The 17,849-nt window shown below is 44.3% G+C and overlaps 2 protein-coding genes across 5 annotated transcripts; both read left to right on the forward strand.

Annotated features, from left to right (window-relative positions):
- Positions 1 to 6,099: 6,099 nt before the first annotated feature.
- On the forward strand, positions 6,100 to 11,312 carry LOC123061649 (putative exosome complex component rrp40). 2 transcript variants are annotated; one of them, XR_006429191.1, is made up of 11 exons: positions 6,100 to 6,333; positions 6,438 to 6,512; positions 6,632 to 6,718; positions 7,303 to 7,359; positions 7,793 to 7,885; positions 9,580 to 9,652; positions 9,842 to 9,917; positions 10,004 to 10,094; positions 10,202 to 10,323; positions 10,541 to 10,599; positions 10,929 to 11,312. XR_006429191.1 is itself a non-coding variant. In XM_044484827.1 (10 exons), exons 1-9 carry the CDS (start codon positions 6,286 to 6,288, stop codon positions 10,319 to 10,321), a joined length of 720 nt encoding a protein of 239 aa, XP_044340762.1. In that variant the 5' UTR covers positions 6,100 to 6,285; the 3' UTR covers positions 10,322 to 10,323; positions 10,929 to 11,312. The 2 variants fall into 2 exon arrangements, 1 of the variants encoding a protein (XP_044340762.1); XM_044484827.1 differs by lacking the exon at positions 10,541 to 10,599.
- A 542-nt stretch (positions 11,313 to 11,854) lies between these two features.
- On the forward strand, positions 11,855 to 17,053 carry LOC123061650 (AMSH-like ubiquitin thioesterase 2). 3 transcript variants are annotated; one of them, XM_044484830.1, is made up of 9 exons: positions 11,855 to 12,295; positions 13,134 to 13,180; positions 13,279 to 13,579; positions 13,691 to 13,780; positions 13,879 to 13,941; positions 14,085 to 14,159; positions 14,777 to 14,839; positions 16,368 to 16,420; positions 16,586 to 17,053. In XM_044484830.1, the coding sequence occupies exons 2-9, from the start codon at positions 13,167 to 13,169 to the stop codon at positions 16,767 to 16,769; spliced, it is 843 nt and encodes a 280-aa protein (XP_044340765.1). In that variant the 5' UTR covers positions 11,855 to 12,295; positions 13,134 to 13,166; the 3' UTR covers positions 16,770 to 17,053. The 3 variants fall into 3 exon arrangements, with proteins under 3 accessions (XP_044340765.1, XP_044340764.1, XP_044340766.1); XM_044484829.1 differs by having other exon boundaries at positions 11,873 to 12,132; XM_044484831.1 differs by having other exon boundaries at positions 12,142 to 12,408.
- Positions 17,054 to 17,849: the final 796 nt, after the last annotated feature.

Consider the following 17,849-nt stretch of genomic DNA (forward strand, 5'->3'; position numbering starts at 1 on the left):
CAGTGGCTGCACTCAGCGTGCCCCCACTGGTTCAGGTTCCACTCGACATGGTCGGCCCAGACTGAGTGGAAGAACTGAACAACAAGATATTTTCATCAAGACCCCCATAGAATCACACATTCGACGGCGGCCTCGGGGACTACACCCAGTGGGTGCACTCTGCATGCCCCCACTAGTCCAAAGTTGCAATTGACATAACCTACTCGACTCAATTGGAAAGACTACTCAGCATAAATTGAAACACCCAGCGAGTGTATAGATGCGAAGAACAGACTGACAGATGGATGCACAATGAAAGTTTTTCGGGTAGCATATCCTAACAGAACAAGCATCAGGATAGGAGATCAGTCGGAAACCAACTAACCTGGACATTAGCTCAGAGGGCTGCACTAGCATCATAGGCGGCTTGGCTGGTCTCGTGCACTGTCTTCATCCGCTCCACCATCAAGCCTACTTGGCGTATTGCTTCTGCAACAGCGCATGCTTGGTCTTCTGGGACGTGATGGGTGACGAACAACGGAGACGTGGGTCCAATCGCGGCAGCTTTAGGATCCGAGGCGTGGTGCTGGATAGGTGAATCGGGGACTTGTGCAGTCAACGAGGAAGGGAGTTCAGTCGACACTGGAACAACAAAAGTAACAGAAGCATGGTTCACGTCTCTAGACTGCTGAACCACTAGTTCCGTCACCGGCATTGACTGGGACGTCTTGCCAACTGGTGCCTTCTTTCTTGAAGTCCTGCCCCTCCTCCCCATGACTCTCTGTGGCACATCTTCATCGTCATCTGGAAGTTTAATGACATTCGGTGGAGCTGCAAAGCAATCAGTTACATGAGTTCAGTCGACCATCAAAATGGTTGATGAAGTAAATACCAAATGACAAAAGTTATACCCGCGTGGGAGGTGACTGCGTCCTCCATCTCCTCGTCTTCATCATCTTGGTACATTGAAGTCCCAGAGGCAGCACTGCAAATTTCAGAATTTACTCAGTTAAAACAGGAAAGTGAGTCCACCAAAGGACGGGTCACGATAAAAATAATAGGTCGAGCTCAGTGATTACCCAGAAGTGATAGGGACGTCCACTTTGATCTTGGGCAAGGCCTTCCGGGGTTTTGGTGGCACGACTTTGAGTTGCTTCGGAGCTTTCTCAGTCAGCACGGGAGAAGATGTCCTTGTGCGCTTGGAAGTCTGTTCAGTCGGCGGAGTCGCTTTGCCACGGACACTGGTCGGGTCCTGCCTCTGCTTGGAGCGTCTTTCCGTGTGAGGAGGGGAGTCGACCTCCTCACCACTGCTCAAGTCCTCGCTCTTCTCGTCTCCCCTTCCGTCAGAATGCCACTCGCCATTGTCGCCTCCACTCGCCTCTCCCTCATCCTCCCGCTCTCTGTTGGGCATCGAGTACATCTCAGTGTAGATCTGCAAGACACGGGGTCGAGTGGATATCAATCAGTTTCAAGAACAAACACATATCAGAGCAAAATACACTCGGAAGGAAAGAATAAGACCTTGTCAGGTTTGGTGGTGTTGTCGAGTGGAGGAACCCTCCTAGACCCCCTGGGATTGTCTTTGTTGCTAGTAATACCTTGCAGCCACTGCGCCACCGTCCCCTCATCGACATCCTCTGGGTGGATCCAAGTGTTGTCTTCAACACCCGAGTACATCCACATTGGATGATCACGGGCTTGGAGTGGCTGGATGCGTCGACAGAGAAAAACTTCTAGCAAGTCCATGCCAGTCACCCCGCCGCGGACAAGTTGGACCACTCGCTCAACCAACATATTCACCTCCGCTTTTTCAGTTGGAGTCACTCTCAAAGGAGAAGGCTTCTCTACTCATTCTATGGAAAAAATGGGGGAAGGCTAGTCGACTGGCCCGGGGTCGATTGGTCCTTGCAATAGAACCAAGTCGATTGCCACCCCCTGACTGACTCGGGAAGAATCATGGCAGGGAAAGTGCTTTTATTTCTCATCTGGATCCCTAGATCTCTGCACATCTGGATCACGTGTGTCCTCTCATCACTCGGATTGGCCTTTTTTACCGACTGAGAACGACAAGTGAAAATGTGTTTGAAGAGGCCCCAGTGCGGTCGACAACCCAGAAAGTTTTCACACATGGACACATATGTGGCAAGGTACGTTATGGTGTTGGGAGAAAAGTTATGAAGTTGGGCTCCAAAAAAGTTCAGGAAACCCAGGAAGAAGGGGTGGGGAGGCAAAGAGAAGCCACGGTCGACATGGATCGCAAGAAGGACACACTCACCCTCTTGCGGTCGCGGCTCGGTCTCGTCCTCCGGAAGCCGCCAAGATTTGTGGGGAATCAATCCCCCATCCACCAGATCCTCCATATCTTCTCTCTGGATTGTCGACCGGATCCAGTCGCCCTGGATCCAGCCGGGCGACAGACCGGTCCTCGACGACGACCCTGCCCGGCTCGTCTTCTTCCCCTTTGCCTTCGCCGTCGCCTTCTTCACGCGCTCCAGAGCCACTGTCTTGTCCTTCCCCATTGTGGCGGGTCGAGCTCGGGCTGGGCGGCGGCACCGAGGGCAGAGGCAGATGCAGTGGAGAAGCGGAGGAAGAAGGGGGAAATGGGGCGCACAGTGTAAAGGCCCTGGCCCGAACGCCTTATATGGGTTGGCTCTCCGAGTGGCTGACTTGTGGGTCCAAGCGATCCTGTCAAATCCCGCAACAGCCGCGCGCATAGTACGTGGCGAAAAAGGTGGCGCAGGGATCGAGGCACCCCTGCCTAATCCGCTCCGATTACCACGACCCTCTCCACCCTGCATGCTTCCCCAAATTTCGAATCCCGCGAGATCCGAAAATGGCAGAACAATCAATCATGCCGAAGATTTTATGCAGCATCAGCAGTCGAAGCTTACCAGAAAAATTCACTCGACAACTTCTGAATGGCTCAAGACGACTGAAAATGAAGTCAAAGTTGTGAAATGGTTCTCCAGACCAAGTAAAATGCTTCCGCGGCATGGAAATGGTCGAAACCATCTTCAACTCCATCTCCACTCGGACCCAGAACCATTCGGGGGCTAATGACGATGACATGTACCTAGGGTAGGGCAATATACCTGATCTAAGTACCCTTCCCAAGGACACTGCCCTATAGTCAAAGACATTCAAAGGACAACAAATTCTACCGACTGGAATCACCTCAAGATGCAACCCACTCGGATAACCCAATTCCATTCGACCAGGATATAATCATCCGACCACATCAGGAACCACTCAGAGTATAGAAGATCCAGGGTCACTTTGGATCGCAATGGTCGGACATTCACTCTGTAGACTTAAGGGTCATTTATATCACTTTAATGCTCGCGTTACCAGTAATGTCCTCTCTTTATGTACATCGAACCCTGTGTAACGGGGGATGGCCGGGGTCCTGGTGCACTCTATATAAGCCACCCCCTCCTCTGGGACAAGGGTTCGCACCCCCTGTAACTTCACGCATAATCCAATCGACCAAGCCTCCGGGCACCGAGACGTAGGGCTGTTACTTCCTCTGAGAAGGGTCTGAACTCGTAAATCTTGCGTGCACAACTTCACCGTAGCTAGGATCTTGCCTCCTCATACCTACCCCTCATTCTACTGTCAGACTTAGAACCACGACATCGGATATGCGTATGTTAAGATGAATGTGTGGCCACATGAGGAAGGATCGAGTCCGGAATGATGATATACGAGATAGAGTTGGGGTAGCACCAATTGAAGAGAAGCTTGTCCAACATCGTCTGAGATGGTTTGGGCATATTCAGCGCAGGCCTTTATAAGCTCTAGTGCATAGCGGACGGCTAAAGCATGCGGAGAATGTCAAGAGAGGGCGTGGTAGACCGAATTTGACATGGGAGGAGTCCGTTAAGAGAGACCTGAAAGATTGGAGTATCGCCAAAGAGCTAGCTATGGACAGGGGTGCGTGGAAGCTTGCTATCCATGTGCCAGAGCCATAAGTTGGTTGCGAGATCTTATGGGTTTCACCTCTAGCCTACCCCAACTTGTTTGGGACTAAAGGCTTTGTTGTATTCCTGTATGTGGTGACATTTTCCATGTGAATCTCGTATGTTAGTACATCTAGTTCTCCACACAGTGGTGAGCTTAGTTTTTTTGTGGGTGAATAACTTGTATTACTCAACTCATAGAATTACAATCATCAGGAGCTAGCTAGACAGTTTCCTCAGGACCAGAACTCAACCAAGTCATGGTTCTACCTTTGGTACGAGCAAAATTAGCTAGACTGTCACACAGTGGTGAGCTTAGGTTGGTGAAATTTCAGCATAGGAGTTCATAAGTAAGCAGTCTCAGTGACATATTGAGGTTAAATGTTGACAGTTTCTTTTAACTTGGGTAAGAGGTAGCATTGTAATTATAAAAACCATATGGACACTTATTCTCTTCACATCTAGGGCTTGTTTGGAAGATTGTTTCATAAAAAGTTTTGTACTCAGTTCAAATTACATACCAAGACTCTACCCAGAAATATCATTCTTACTAACTTGTCCAGAAAAGAGAAAATTGCTAAATTCCCTTGTTAGCATTTCCATAGGCCTTCTTTTTTCATCAGTTTAGACTTTTGAAGTAACTGGTTGAAGCATGAGTTCAATAAATGCATTATTTTTAATTCCTAAGTAAATTGTCATGGTCATCTCGGAACTATCTGTATATGTGTACCTAGTTTTCGTCTTCTGGCCCATGTGTGTGGTCATTCATTTTTGTAGGCAAATTCGTAAAGCTTTATTCATTGAGAAATAATGTTTACATGGACAAGTACATGACCATAGGGCTGGCCAAAATAGACATGTCAATCAAACCCTAGACTAAGAGCAGAATCAGTGTTTCTAAGCTCATGGACAAAACTACATGAACTGAAAGTTGAAGAGTGTTTTAATGCGATGTGTATCCGCTGGACATAAAGATCTTCCGCAAGGGCTAGTGCTTCTCTTGTTGTCTTGCGGCAAGACCCTCCAGTGTTGCCGGATTGTTAATACCACCATTTTTTTCTTTTATTTTTGAATTTGAGATGGTTTTTTTTTCTTTTGAGTTATTTTGAGATAGTTTTTTAGCACCTTTTGAGATAGGGGCGGGCGCTTCTACGCGTCCGCCAACCGATGTTTAGATTTTATCCGTCGTCTCGATGGCCGTTGGATACCCGAACTGATAGTCGTCTCATCCGGTGTCTGCGCCCCGCATGCCCATTCGTTATTTCCCGCAACAAACACTCTGTTGCAGAAACAAGACAGTCTTAACCCGACCCCGACTGAGCTACGCCCCGCCTGGCGCCGCCACCAAGCCACCACAAAATATGCCCGCCGCCGGCGTGTAGGAGCTACTCTAGTTGCGAAACCTCATCTTCTCTAATTTCTTGCAACAAAAGCTTTGTCGCGAAACTTTCTCATATCTAATTTCCCGCAACAAGAGCTTTGTTGCGAAAACCCGTTTTCTCTAATTTTCTGCAACAAGTCCCCTGTTGCAAAAACTCTTATTCTCTAATTTTCTGCAGTAAGACCCTTGTTGCAAAAATTTAAAAGACATCTCATGATGCGCCTAATTTTCTGTAACAAGACCCTTGCAACAACATCTCCGACCGCGTCGCGCAGTCTTCACTGCCACCGTTCCGCAACAACATTGTTGTTGTAGAAACTTGGAGTGTGCGTGGACGTAAGGCGTTGTGATGTGGTTGTGTCTAGTGTTGGTGGTGCCAGGAGGGTGGTCGCCCAGAAATGCGGGGGTGGGAGGGGGTGGGGTGGGGTCTCCGATCCATACCTGCTGGAGTCGATGTCGGCCACCGCCAAACCCATCATCGTCGCCACCGCGCTGGATATGCCCCGGTCGCCGAACGCCGCCGCCCTCCCAAATCTAGAAGCGTCGCCCTCCCAGAGACACGAGTCAACGGAGGCCAGCTGCACGATTGCTTATCCTGAAACAATAGCTCTGTTTCAGAAAATGAACGTGCGTGACACGGAAAGCGGGGCCGTTCTCGTCCGTCTGGTCAACAGGCGATCCGACGGACACGGAGCCGGCGGATGCGCGTGAGGTAAGCTTTTCCCTTTGAGATAGTTTTTTTAGGTGAATTTGACATAGTTAATACCACCACTTGACAAGGAAGGGGCCTCACAGTTCGGTCCAAGGACACCAGACCAAACACGGCGCCATTGTTTTCGAGGCCCAGGCCCATCTACTCCTGAAGGCAGGCGCATCGGAACGAAGAAGCGCAGCCGCGCCGCGCAGACAACACCACCCTACTCCAGCGTCGACGCCGTCACGCCGCCAGCCCGCCGTCCCTGAGCAATGGAGTCGAGGAAGCCGCAGCGCTCCGCTCTCGTCGACAGCTATGTGGTAAATCCTCCATCCTTCCCTTGGATATCCCAGCATCTAGCTCGCTACCTCCGCGGATTTCGACTAACCCCCTCGCCTCGCCTCCCCTCGCCGTCGACGCTCAGGTCCCCGGCGACGTCATCCTGGACCTCGCCGACATGACCAACCAGACCATCAAGCTCGGCGCCGGTCTGCGCCAGGTAAAACATCCCGTGTTGTAAAGTGGGAATCGGCTGCCCCGTCCGAGGTTTAGGGATTAGGGTTTTAATGGGGTTCATTTTGGGTAACGAGGCTTACGGTTCATTCGGGGGGCTCGCAGGATTGTGACACTATCCAGGCAACTAGTGCTGGGAGGCTTCGACTGTCCAAGCCCAACAAGTACTGGGTGGAGAACTCCCAGAAGAGGGTGAGTCCTCTGGTTTGCGCTCATAGATGTTTTTTCACACTATAGAAATTGTCCCTATGTAGGATATTGTATCTGTGAATTTTATCTCTGCTTGAAAGAAACCGTTGTAGCCACCATATGCTGTTTTTTCATGCAACTATTTTTTCTCACACTTCATGCTCATGGTTTGACTGAAGGAAATTTATGCTGATATTCCTATGTTGTGACCCTTGCTACCAATATCACTAAACTAATGTGGAAGCCTAAGTGCCACTATTGTGGACCGGGTCATGTTAATACAATGCTATGCAACTTCCAGCACTGATGCACACTAACATTCATTTGGAATTGTCATGGACTCATAGTTACCTTTCAAGTATGCAGTGTATATGTATTGTTCCGGGCTTTGTTTTGGATCAAGTTTCAACTCTTCATTGCTTGAGCATGTTGATTTCTCTTCAGCTTTTCCAAACACAGTTAATCAGTTTGATAAACTCCAAACATTACCTTGTCTCCCTCTGTAAGGGAGTATATGAGATTGTGCATAGTATGCTTTTTCAGTATTCAATGACTGCCTATTCATACAATGCTTGTTTTTTTGGCAGTATGTACCTTCTGTAGAAGATACGGTTCTTGGTATTGTAGTTGACACCAAACCAGATGTAAGTATACATTTGCCTTTAGAAGTACTTCCAGCTCGATTTCTAGTCTTATGATCGCTTTTATAACCATCTTATTATAGATCTGATGACATCCTCCCTGTTATTACAATTGAAATATACTCCCTCCGTTTCTAAATATGAGTCTTTCTAGAGATTTCAATATGAACTACATGCGGATGTATATAAACATATTTTAGAGTGTAGATTCACTCATTTTGCTCCGTATGTAGTCTATATTGGAATCTCTAAAAAGATTTCTATTTAGGAACGGAGGGAGTGTATCTAAAGTCAAAATGAGCATTCGCGAATTTTACCATAGGGCGATGACCAGAAGCATAATTTTAAATGTTACTTTAATTAATTTATTCTGCATGCGTATGATGTGTTCTTATGGATTCTTTCCCTTCTGCTGAGTTGGATTTGGTTATTCCAGAACTTCTTGGTGGACATAAAGGGGCCTAATTTGGCCTTTTTACCAGTTCTTTCATTTGAAGGTGGTACAAGGAGGAACATACCAAAGTTTGAGGTATGACATTGAGTCATTAATGGTTGTAGAACCTTTCCTTCCAATTATAGGTTATTTTGTGTGAAGCGCACAGTGCTGTTCTGCCTTTATTGGCCATCAAAGAAGGAACCATTTTTATTAGTTACTAGGAAAATGCCCGTGCATTGCAACGGGGATACACTAATGAAACGGGATGCCATGATAGAAAAATGTTGGCATGGTAGCAAAATTGTGGAAGAAAATGCTGCACCATGGCAACGAAAACGGGTCGTAACAGCAGAAAACCATCAGTTTTGTAAGTTCCACTGACGTGCTCGTGCTCCCCATCTTCCTTCGCCTTCGACGCTCACACAGTCGCCGGCGTTTGAATCCGTCGCTAAGGCAGCTTTTATGCGGTCCATGCAATTGTTGATGCTCTAGCTCGCCATGGCCTTTGCCAGTTGGCCATTCGCGCCACCTCAGCCTCAATATGGACTGAGCATCGCCGCCATCACCGTAACCTTCTTGATTCGTATGGGGATGACGGTCATGGCTGCGGGTTCAAGTGCATTGAAGCATTTATAGTATATCATCCGGGCCCGGGGTCTAAACAGCGAAAACCCAATGAAGTGCATACAACATGGAAATGCAACATTTTAACTTCTAGTCGCTATTAGTTTTGTATCTACCCTATTGAAATGCAATATCCAAAATCCTAGTTTTTTTTCTTTAGTATTACTTGGGCTCATTTTCGTAGTCTATTTTTTTCCTTCAGTGTTGACTGAGATAAAACAAAGCGAACATATGCATGGACATGCTTATGAAATCGTCCTTCCGTGCATTGTCCTCTGGTTCCGAGTACACCTTCCTTCTCGTTGAAGTATGCTGCCAAGGTCCAAAGTGCTGTGGTACCAGTAGCCGCCCACCTGGCCGTGGAACAGGCCCATCGTACTGCACGCCTCCGAACTTGGTGACAACTGATGACAGACGGCAGCATGCGTGGGGCTCCCTGCAGACTGTTCACCACCTGGGAGCCACAGATGTGGACCGCACATCCGACGCAGGTTCCGTTGTGGTCATGTGGCGAGGCTCCATGCAGATCTCGTGGTGGTCGCATGGCATGGCACATATGTGATTTTTTAGGAGTCTAAAAATGATGGCAGGGAAGGCGCTGCAGTCAAATTATTTTTCTTTGAGTAGCTATTTGGCATATCATATGTTTTTTCTTATAAAATTAACATGAATTCATTGATTGGATCAAATTATTATGTATCTTAGTAGATACTGAAATCTTACATGGTGCAATTTTTAGTTTTTTGTTTATCTTGTATGGAGCGCATACGTTTTTAAATGATTGTTTTTATGCAAAATATAGGGTTTGATAATTAAATTTCGAAAAGTGTTGAGCTGTTTTTGTTTGTGATGCATTTTTGTCATTTTTTGGTCAATTTCACTTGTTTGTTGATTCCGATCCGTCCTCAGTCGTTACATTGAAATAGCCGCCCCGTTATGTAGTTTCAGATTCATTACATGCACTCAATGATGTTTGTGTTGTAACAATTTGTCAAATACTGGACGCGGGTGTTATACTTAAGTAGGGAGTATATGCCTTAAAAATATGATCTCAGCTTGTAATGATTCCGAAAGGTTGCAGTTTCTGTGCCTAATATTCAGTTTCCTTCCTTGAGCTTGATGCACGCTTATTATAAATACTTACTGTGTGTTTTCTCATGCAGATTGGTACATTAATATATGCCAGAATGGTGAAAGCAAATAGCATTATGAATCCAGAGCTTTCATGCATGGATGGTAACTTGCTAATTTCATAATTCAGTATTTCTATGAGTTTCAAAATTAGAAGTTAAAAAATACATCATGTTGGGAATCTTGGCTCATATGGCTGTAAGATCTTGGAGTACAGTGTTTTGGGCCAAACTGTTGCATATTTGTTTCCTTGTACTGCTATCCAAATATAATGATATGGACTATCTTTTACAGCAAGTGGAAAAGCTGCTGAATTTGGTCAACTGAAAAGTGGTTATACGTTTGAAACATCAACTGGCCTGGCAAGAATGTGAGATGAATGCATGCCATAATCTTTCAGTAATGTGCTAGTATTACTATTCTCCTTCATATATTTATTATGTTGATTACTTGTAGGCTTTTAAGTTCCCCAACATGTCCACTTCTAGAGGCCCTTGGGAAAAAACTATCATTTGAGATAGCTGTTGGACTGAATGGTCGAGTATGGGTATGCTTCTAATATAATCGTGTTTTTCTTTCTCTTTTGAAGACTTGTAAATTATTAATGCATGTTGTGCTTGTTAATTGCTTATATACCCTATTTATGTCCTGTAGGTGAATGCTCCTTCGCCAAGTAATGTCATTGTTGTATCAAGCGCAATAAAAGAATCAGAATCTTATAGTCGCTTACAACAAAAAAGCATGGTGGAAAAACTCCTGGCTAAACTGTCATGATGGTAAGTCAGCACATAGTTATTCAAACTTATAACGTGGGGTGGCACCCCATTCTCATTAGTCTGTACTTGTAAATACTCCCTCCGTATCAAAATATAAGACATTTTTTGACAGTCAGTGTTAAAACGCCTTACATTTTGATACAGAGTGAGTAATATATAACCAGTTCTTTCTCCTTGGAAAATGCATTGCACTGTGCTGAATTTTTGATTGCTGCAGTTCTCACTGAGCTTTATGCATTTGTCAACAGTGCACCTATATCATTCATCCTGCATAAGGTGAACAACAGGACAACATCATTTTACATGTTTCAGAATTTATACAATTATTAAATAGACTTTTGAGTGACGAATACATAGCTTCTACATATGGTCAGCAGCATGCGAACCATTTGGACACTTAAATGTAGACTTCTTGATCGCAAATGTTAATTCTTCCTTTTTTTTCTTCACTGGATCAATGGACACCGAGACATAACTATTGCTTCATCATGGAGCGATATCATAATCTATTCCACTGGGTTAAGGAGGAGATTGCACTGCATGTTTCATGTCTGCTGTTGTCGATTGAGAAGTGTTGGAAAATTTGACTGCATCTTCCCTTGCAGGGAGCAGGATATAATCAGGCACTGTAAAAGGATTCTGAATTATTGTTTGTCAAACGCCGCAGATGATTCTGTAACCGGAAAGATGGCTAGTCACTAGCATGCACCTTAGCAAGGAATAGTAGATGGGATGGCATGTAAAATAGACGCGTTAAAGTGGTTGGTGCTTTTTGATGATGTAGGGGTTAAAGCAACCGGTTGATTGGTAAACATTCTAAATGACCGTGTAGATGTTGTACTTGCGGATACATGGTTTCTTAGCTATGTAATATGCTACCGTAAGAGATTTGCACAAGGCTGCGTGTGCTGCTCTACTGAAAGATGATTGATGAATATGACTCCTGTATTTTATAAATTTATAGCGTGTGAAACTATCACACTGAGCTCTGTAAGCAAGATCAGGTGAACTCCTGCTCAATGATATGGTGCATGATTTCACGTTTCCTGACACTAAAAGGTAGCAGAACTGGTTTGTACCGACACACGCTCCCGCGCCTGAGATGCAATCCAACGTCTCCCAGGTGTGGCTCTAGAACATTTTGCAAAGAAGCCCCTCAGAAGTTTATGAATTGCGTGCAGGTACATCAGCCTTTTAGATGCGTTGAATCTGAGATCAACGGCGGTGTCAGCTGAAACTTTCCTGCGGATCACAAGCGCGCAAACGTGACGCCTCCCGATTCCCCAACAAACTGTCCACCCTCTCCGTCCCGCGCTGCGCCCGGCACACGCAGGTCGGCACCGTCGCACGCCAGCAAACTGTCCACCCTCTCCGTCCCACGCTGCGTCAGGCACAGGCAGGTCGGCACCGTCGCACGCGTCGACACGAGCCGACACGCAGACACGGGACACGGAGTCCCAACGCACCGCGGCGCCGCCAGCCACGGCGCTCTCTCTTTGATGCATTTTTGCTTCCCGTCGGCACCTTCCGGGCCTCGGACTTGTCGTCCTTATCTCAAAATTATGTCTCGTTTTTCTTTTCCGTGCGACGGGCGATGATGTGTATGGCATGCACGGCCCCTCTGACGGCGATGTGTGTGTGTACGCAATCTCGTTCTGAAACCGGCTGCGGCTTTCGATTCGCGTCGCGTCGGACAACACAAGAGCATCAGCATCACGCGCCCATCGTTTGCTCGCCTTTCCCCTCCCTCTCCCCCCTCGGCTTCCCCTCTCGACTCCAGCAAAACTCCTCCAGTCCAGACTACACCCGGTGAGCGCCCTTTCCCTCTTCCCCGACCTCCCATCCCTTCTCCGTGCGTTCGCCGCTGCTTTGCCCTAGCTGGGTGGCAGGCGGCCCACGAAATTCTTGGACAGAGATTAGTAGATTTCCCGGCCCCGGCCGGGGGAAGATAAGGATAGTCTCCTTCGGCGAGGTGGTAGCTTGTCCTTTTTTAATTTTCTTTTTGCTAACAACGTGGTGGCTTGTCTTCGTACATGTTTGGTAGTTCGGTGGTTGCTGGTACTCCCTCTGTTGTTCACAAATAGTGTAAGATGTTTTGGTCTTTTGATATTTCAATATGAACTGCATACTGACTGAAATGAGTGAACATACACACTAAAACGTGTCTATATACATTCGGTTCAGAAAATAGTTAGAATATCTTATACTTCCTCCGCCTGAAATTACTTGTCACATAAATGGATGTATGTAGACATATTTTTAGTTAAGTCCATTTCTATCCATTTCTGCGACAAGTAATTCGGGATGGCGGGAGTATTTGTCAATGGAGGGAGTATGTCGAGCTGAGCTGATCCTTAATCAGACTAATTATTATGTACTCCCTCCGCCCGGAATTACTTGTCATGTAAAATGGATGTACCTAGACATATTTTTAGTTATAGATACATCCATTTCTGCGACAAATAATTCGGGACGGAGGGAGTAGGTGGTTACATTTTTGTTCTTCTAAAGCAATATGTGGCCACGGCCACTACCGTTACCCCATTGATCGTGAGTTTGAGGCTTTGATCAGTGGTGCATGTGACTGGGTTCATGGTCTATGGCAGCACTACTTTATGTGTTTTAGATGATGTTGATCATTCTTTATTAGGATTGAAAAAAGCAAATCTGTTTAGTTTGACTACCTGATGCTTAACGCCACGTGCTGCTGCTGTTGAGATCTCCTGAAGCTGCTACATTTTAAAATAAATGAGTAAAATGCTGCCACTCTTTTCTCTGTTCCTAATTGTTTGACAATTCTTGATTTCTAGGTTGGAATTAGGCCCCACTGAGCGCCCCCAGCCATGAGTTGCGGGAGGTATACCATACCAGCTAGTCTCTTATTTTTCTTTATCTCGACTGTAGTTCTGCTACAATTATGAGTTCATAACATTTTGACATGTGATGCTCATGCAGATCTGAAAACACTACCAGAAAATGCAGGACGCGTTCAACACCTGGTGAAACGATGTATCTACATACTGCAGATGCTAAAAAGATCACCCACTACCAAGCTAATCTACCAACAACAATGGATCGCGATATCGGCGCCTACCCTGTGAAGCACCACTTTCCGTCTCCTATAGTTTCTTGGATAGAAGACCTTTCTAGCTTTGGCGATGTTCCTTTTAGTCATGATACTGAATACGTGGATGATCAATCAACACCTTCATTTGGGCAGTCTTTTGCATCTAGCAATTTGCATGACATGCAAATAGTACGTTCTGTTTTCATTTCTAATCCCCTTCTCTGAGTGTGTGCTCTTCCTTGGAGCATGTGAAGACACTCAAGTTTTAGATAAAATTGCTGATGTATGTGTGTCTTGCAGTCAGTGAGATTGACAGACGAATTCATGGAACTTGCAAAGGAGAATACAAGCAATAATCTAGAGGCCTGTGGAATTCTTGGTGCTTCATTTGTAAGTGCAGTTGGGAGAAGAATTAGATACCAATGTGACCACTGATAGTCTTGCTATATTCACATTTGCGTCTTAATTTATTTTACATTTATTTGCAGAGGGATGGAACTTATTATGTGACAACATTGATCATTCCAAAGCAAGAAGGAACTGCTCACTCAGTATGTCAGTAACTGCATGGTTAAAAAAAAAGACATTATGTTGTTTAACTTGTCATTTTACCTTTCAACATATCATTTGTCATCTTACTTTAATGTGTCTTGCTTCCATTTATCTATCTGAATCTGCCTGTTTCCAAATGCAGTGTCAAGCTTCTAACGAGGAGGAGATACACGCCGTATTATCAGAGCAGTCACTTTACCCTGCAGGGTGGATACATGTAGATATCTGAACATTCCCATACTTCATCGAATTCAGTTTTCTGTTGGTTTATAATATTGTAAATGAAATAAATACACATGGCTAGCCTACCTCATATGGTCTAAGAACATAGGTATGATGAGACAAAACTGTATCAGTGTATCCAGTGTTTAGTGCGAAGTTAGGGTGTGTAATCTGACTTTCCTGTCTTCTGATTTGAAACTAGCATTATTTAAAAAAATATATCACGGGAGGTAAGAACATAAATATTTTAAGATATATATTCATAATGGTTACCATTGAATATCCACTGTTACTGTTAATAAAAGCATGAATACAGCCTCCACCACTTAATAATATACTGCAATTGTGGCCATTGCTGCAGCCAATTTAAAACTATTGTGTTTGTCAATTCTAATACATTTGAAAGAAGATTGTGAAAGAAGATTAACATAAAGCACAATTAATACCAATATTTTTCTTATAGAAAACACACTGAACTTAGCAGCATGGAATCCATCTTTTTTAACCAAAACTTGTTACTTGAGCATATGCTTTCTTAGTGTGCTTAGATGCAGTAACTTCTGTAATTTAACAGTTAAGTCAACAATTGACATTTTGCTTTGTCTTTTCCAGACTCACCCTTCACAAACATGCTTTCTATCGTCGATCGATTTGCACACTCAATTCTCTTATCAGGTATCTAAATAAGTTTTGTTGATGTTTATGAATTAAGGATATTGCTTCTTTTTATGAAAATCCTAGTCTCATATACCATGGACATCCTCCATGAAAAAATTCAGCTAGAAATTATATTTGCCGAATCCTTCAACCACTAGAGTAGCTAACAAATATGATTTTAATCTGTATGCAACAACGCACATTTGAAACTTTTGAGTTATTGGTATTGGTACGACAGTGCCATATCTGATGATCAAACCACTTAAGGGGCTTGTATGCTGCTAGGCATAAAATGTATAAAATAATAAGTTCGCTCTCAAAATGCTGAATAGAAACAATCACAAGTTCACCAATATTAACTCCAAAAGGCACCATGTCATCTGCAAACATGGTCTATCCTTTATTGAGTAGGGGTTGACTTGCTGTCACTTGTTAGGCCTTTGAGCCGATACTTTATCTTCAGATGGGAAAAATCACATATTGTATGGTACACGGCCTAAGGCATATCGGGCTTAAGCTGCATCAGTGCTTTAGTTGAACGTTGTCACCTAACTTTATAGCAGGGTAGACCAGCCAAGTTAATGCAAATTTACAGAAGCATGACCTAACTGAGTTAGTGTGATTGTTGTGTTCTCCCTGGTTTGCACTAGCGAGCCAACATTGATAAAAACATGCACGCTTCGTTTGGATGTCTGTATTGAGCCCACTGAATTGAATTGGGATGCAATACCAAATTAACCAACACATTGAGATGCAATACCAAATTAACCAACACATTTGGATGCGCGGTGGGAGACGGCTGGGGGTTGTGAGGTGGGAGGTCACCGCCCTCTTCTGTGCTGCCCCTTTCTTCGTTTCTGTTGGGGGCAAGTGAACCGGCACCTTTTGCGGGAGCGAGACAATTGAGAGCATTATGGACCGTCTCTAGCTTGGTAACAAGGGAGAGAGCATGCAATTGTGAGAGTAGAGATCAGAACTGAGGCAAGTTTCCAAGAGTCAATGCGGTGATCATCCATCCAAACAGCCGTATTGGAGTCTAGACAACACCAATTCACGATTCCAGGGTCAAATACATACATCCAAACACAGCGGTAGTCTTATCTCAGAATAGCTGGCTTTGTGTAACAATCTGTCGGGAGCTCACACTAATTCACGAGTAAACAGTAAGCATGGCAAAAACGGTATGCATCTCATACCGATACCTAAGCATGTGAGCACATACAATACATAGAACCGAAACATTCCCGCAACCCGCGGCGCGCGCGTCGTGGCGAGGCGGGCGGCGGAGGAGGAGCGGGCGTGTACAACTCCTATTTCCAAGCTCCCAATAGCATGTGATGGGGCAGCCCTTATAAAGAGGTCTTACTCTTCTTACTGTAGCAGTATGGTACTAAACTTCCCACACTTTCCACCACTTGCCGTACACATGCATGGGCCTTAGAGATTAACCAGGGATTATTGTCTTATATGGGCCTAAGCCCATCCATAATCCAACACTTTCATGCAGTTATCACTTTTTTTACATAGAACTATCAACTTTATGCAGGTCATGCTACCAGAAGCTGTTGCCATTGTTGCTGCTCCCACCGATCCTACTAGGCATGTGTTTTCTTGCTTAAAATTAAGTTAAGATGCAGTGGCGAGTCATTCATTTTATTGTTATACCTAATTGCCCGCGGTGATGCCACCTGGCTAGGCATCACCTGGCTAACAATATCGTAGAATAAAGTCTGAAAGTCTTTCTGCTGTTTGCAAACCTTCCAGGAGCTATGGTATATTCAGGTTGACAGATCCAGGAGGCATGGATGTGCTCAGGGAGTGCAGTGAGAGTGGGTTCCATACTCACCGAGAGACGACGGATGGCGGTCCAATATATGAAACCTGCACCAACGTGCATTTCAAACCTAATTTGCGGTTTGAGATTGTCGATCTGCGTTCTGGTGCGTGACCAATCCGGCATACCCTCTGGCATACTGTAATATGTAAGTATGTGATGTGACGCATATGCCATAGATGATGATAGATCTTACCGGTGACTGTTGGTCAGCTTGATGGGCGTGTTAAAAAATGGTGTTACCAACCTATGATGTCAACTATTCCCTCCGTCCCGGAGTAACTCTTAACTGGTCTGTTGTAATGTGGTGTGCCTGAAAAAACAGACACGCTCGTCTAATGTATTTTATGTACTACCCCCTCCATTCGGAAATACAAGTCTTTTTTTTAAGATTCCAATATAGTCTACATATGGAGCAAAATGAGTGAATCTACATTTTAAAATACGTCAATATTCATCCGTGTGTAGTTTATATTAAAGTCTTTAAAAAGACTTATATTTAGGAACGCAGAAGAAAGTAGATAATTGCCAGTGCGTTGCAACAATATCATGAATATTTAAGTAGGTTAGCATGGGATGTACCTGCTCCTCATGTTAGTGTGATTTTGTAAAAATAATGGTGATTTTTATTCGCTAAGCATTTTCTTTATCAAAGAACACAATAATTTAGCATATAATATTTTGTGAGCACTCTCACGACAAAACTGGGTTAATAGATGTTGGATGCATAAGTAGTATCTCTACTTGATGTAAAAGATTTGGCTAGCATAAGATGAGAAGTAAGCTTAAACATGTTGGAGATCCATGACAATATAACTTCTATTCGGATATAAGAAAACATAACACATTATATTGTTTTCCTTGTCCGACATCACTTTTTAGCATATAATATTTTAATGAATGCTCACAATAACAAAAGAGGTTCAAGATAGTATATTTATACATGAAATCTTTTTTTCTTTATTACTTCCTATTAATTGTAACAATAACTAAAACTATGTTTGTCAACTTCCAACAAATTTCATGTGACATACTCCTTATATGTGAAGTCATCACCTTTCATAAGATTATTATATAATCTTTTTATTTCTTTTATATTATTTTCTTTTCCAAGATCAAAACAAGAGAGCAAAGCCCTCAACTCAAAACCACTTTTTATTATATAACTCTCGAACTCAATTACATAGATAAATC

Source organism: Triticum aestivum, chromosome 3A, assembly GCF_018294505.1.
Source record: "Triticum aestivum cultivar Chinese Spring chromosome 3A, IWGSC CS RefSeq v2.1, whole genome shotgun sequence".
Taxonomy (NCBI): domain Eukaryota; kingdom Viridiplantae; phylum Streptophyta; class Magnoliopsida; order Poales; family Poaceae; genus Triticum; species Triticum aestivum.

What these genes read in the sequence shown, in the direction of transcription:
- LOC123061650 (XM_044484830.1), top strand. An exon ending in AAGAAGGAACTGCTCACTCA is followed by an intron (nt 13,942 to 14,084) that starts GTATGTCAGTAA and finishes TTCCAAATGCAG; the next exon opens with TGTCAAGCTTCTAACGAGGA. An exon ending in GCTCCCACCGATCCTACTAG is followed by an intron (nt 16,421 to 16,585) that starts GCATGTGTTTTC and finishes CAAACCTTCCAG; the next exon opens with GAGCTATGGTATATTCAGGT.
- LOC123061649 (XM_044484827.1), top strand. Translation starts at nt 6,286, where the DNA reads ATGGAGTCGAGGAAGCCGCAGCGCTCCGCTCTCGTCGACAGCTATGTG. An exon ending in CTCTCGTCGACAGCTATGTG is followed by an intron (nt 6,334 to 6,437) that starts GTAAATCCTCCA and finishes GTCGACGCTCAG; the next exon opens with GTCCCCGGCGACGTCATCCT. An exon ending in GGAACATACCAAAGTTTGAG is followed by an intron (nt 7,886 to 9,579) that starts GTATGACATTGA and finishes TTTCTCATGCAG; the next exon opens with ATTGGTACATTAATATATGC.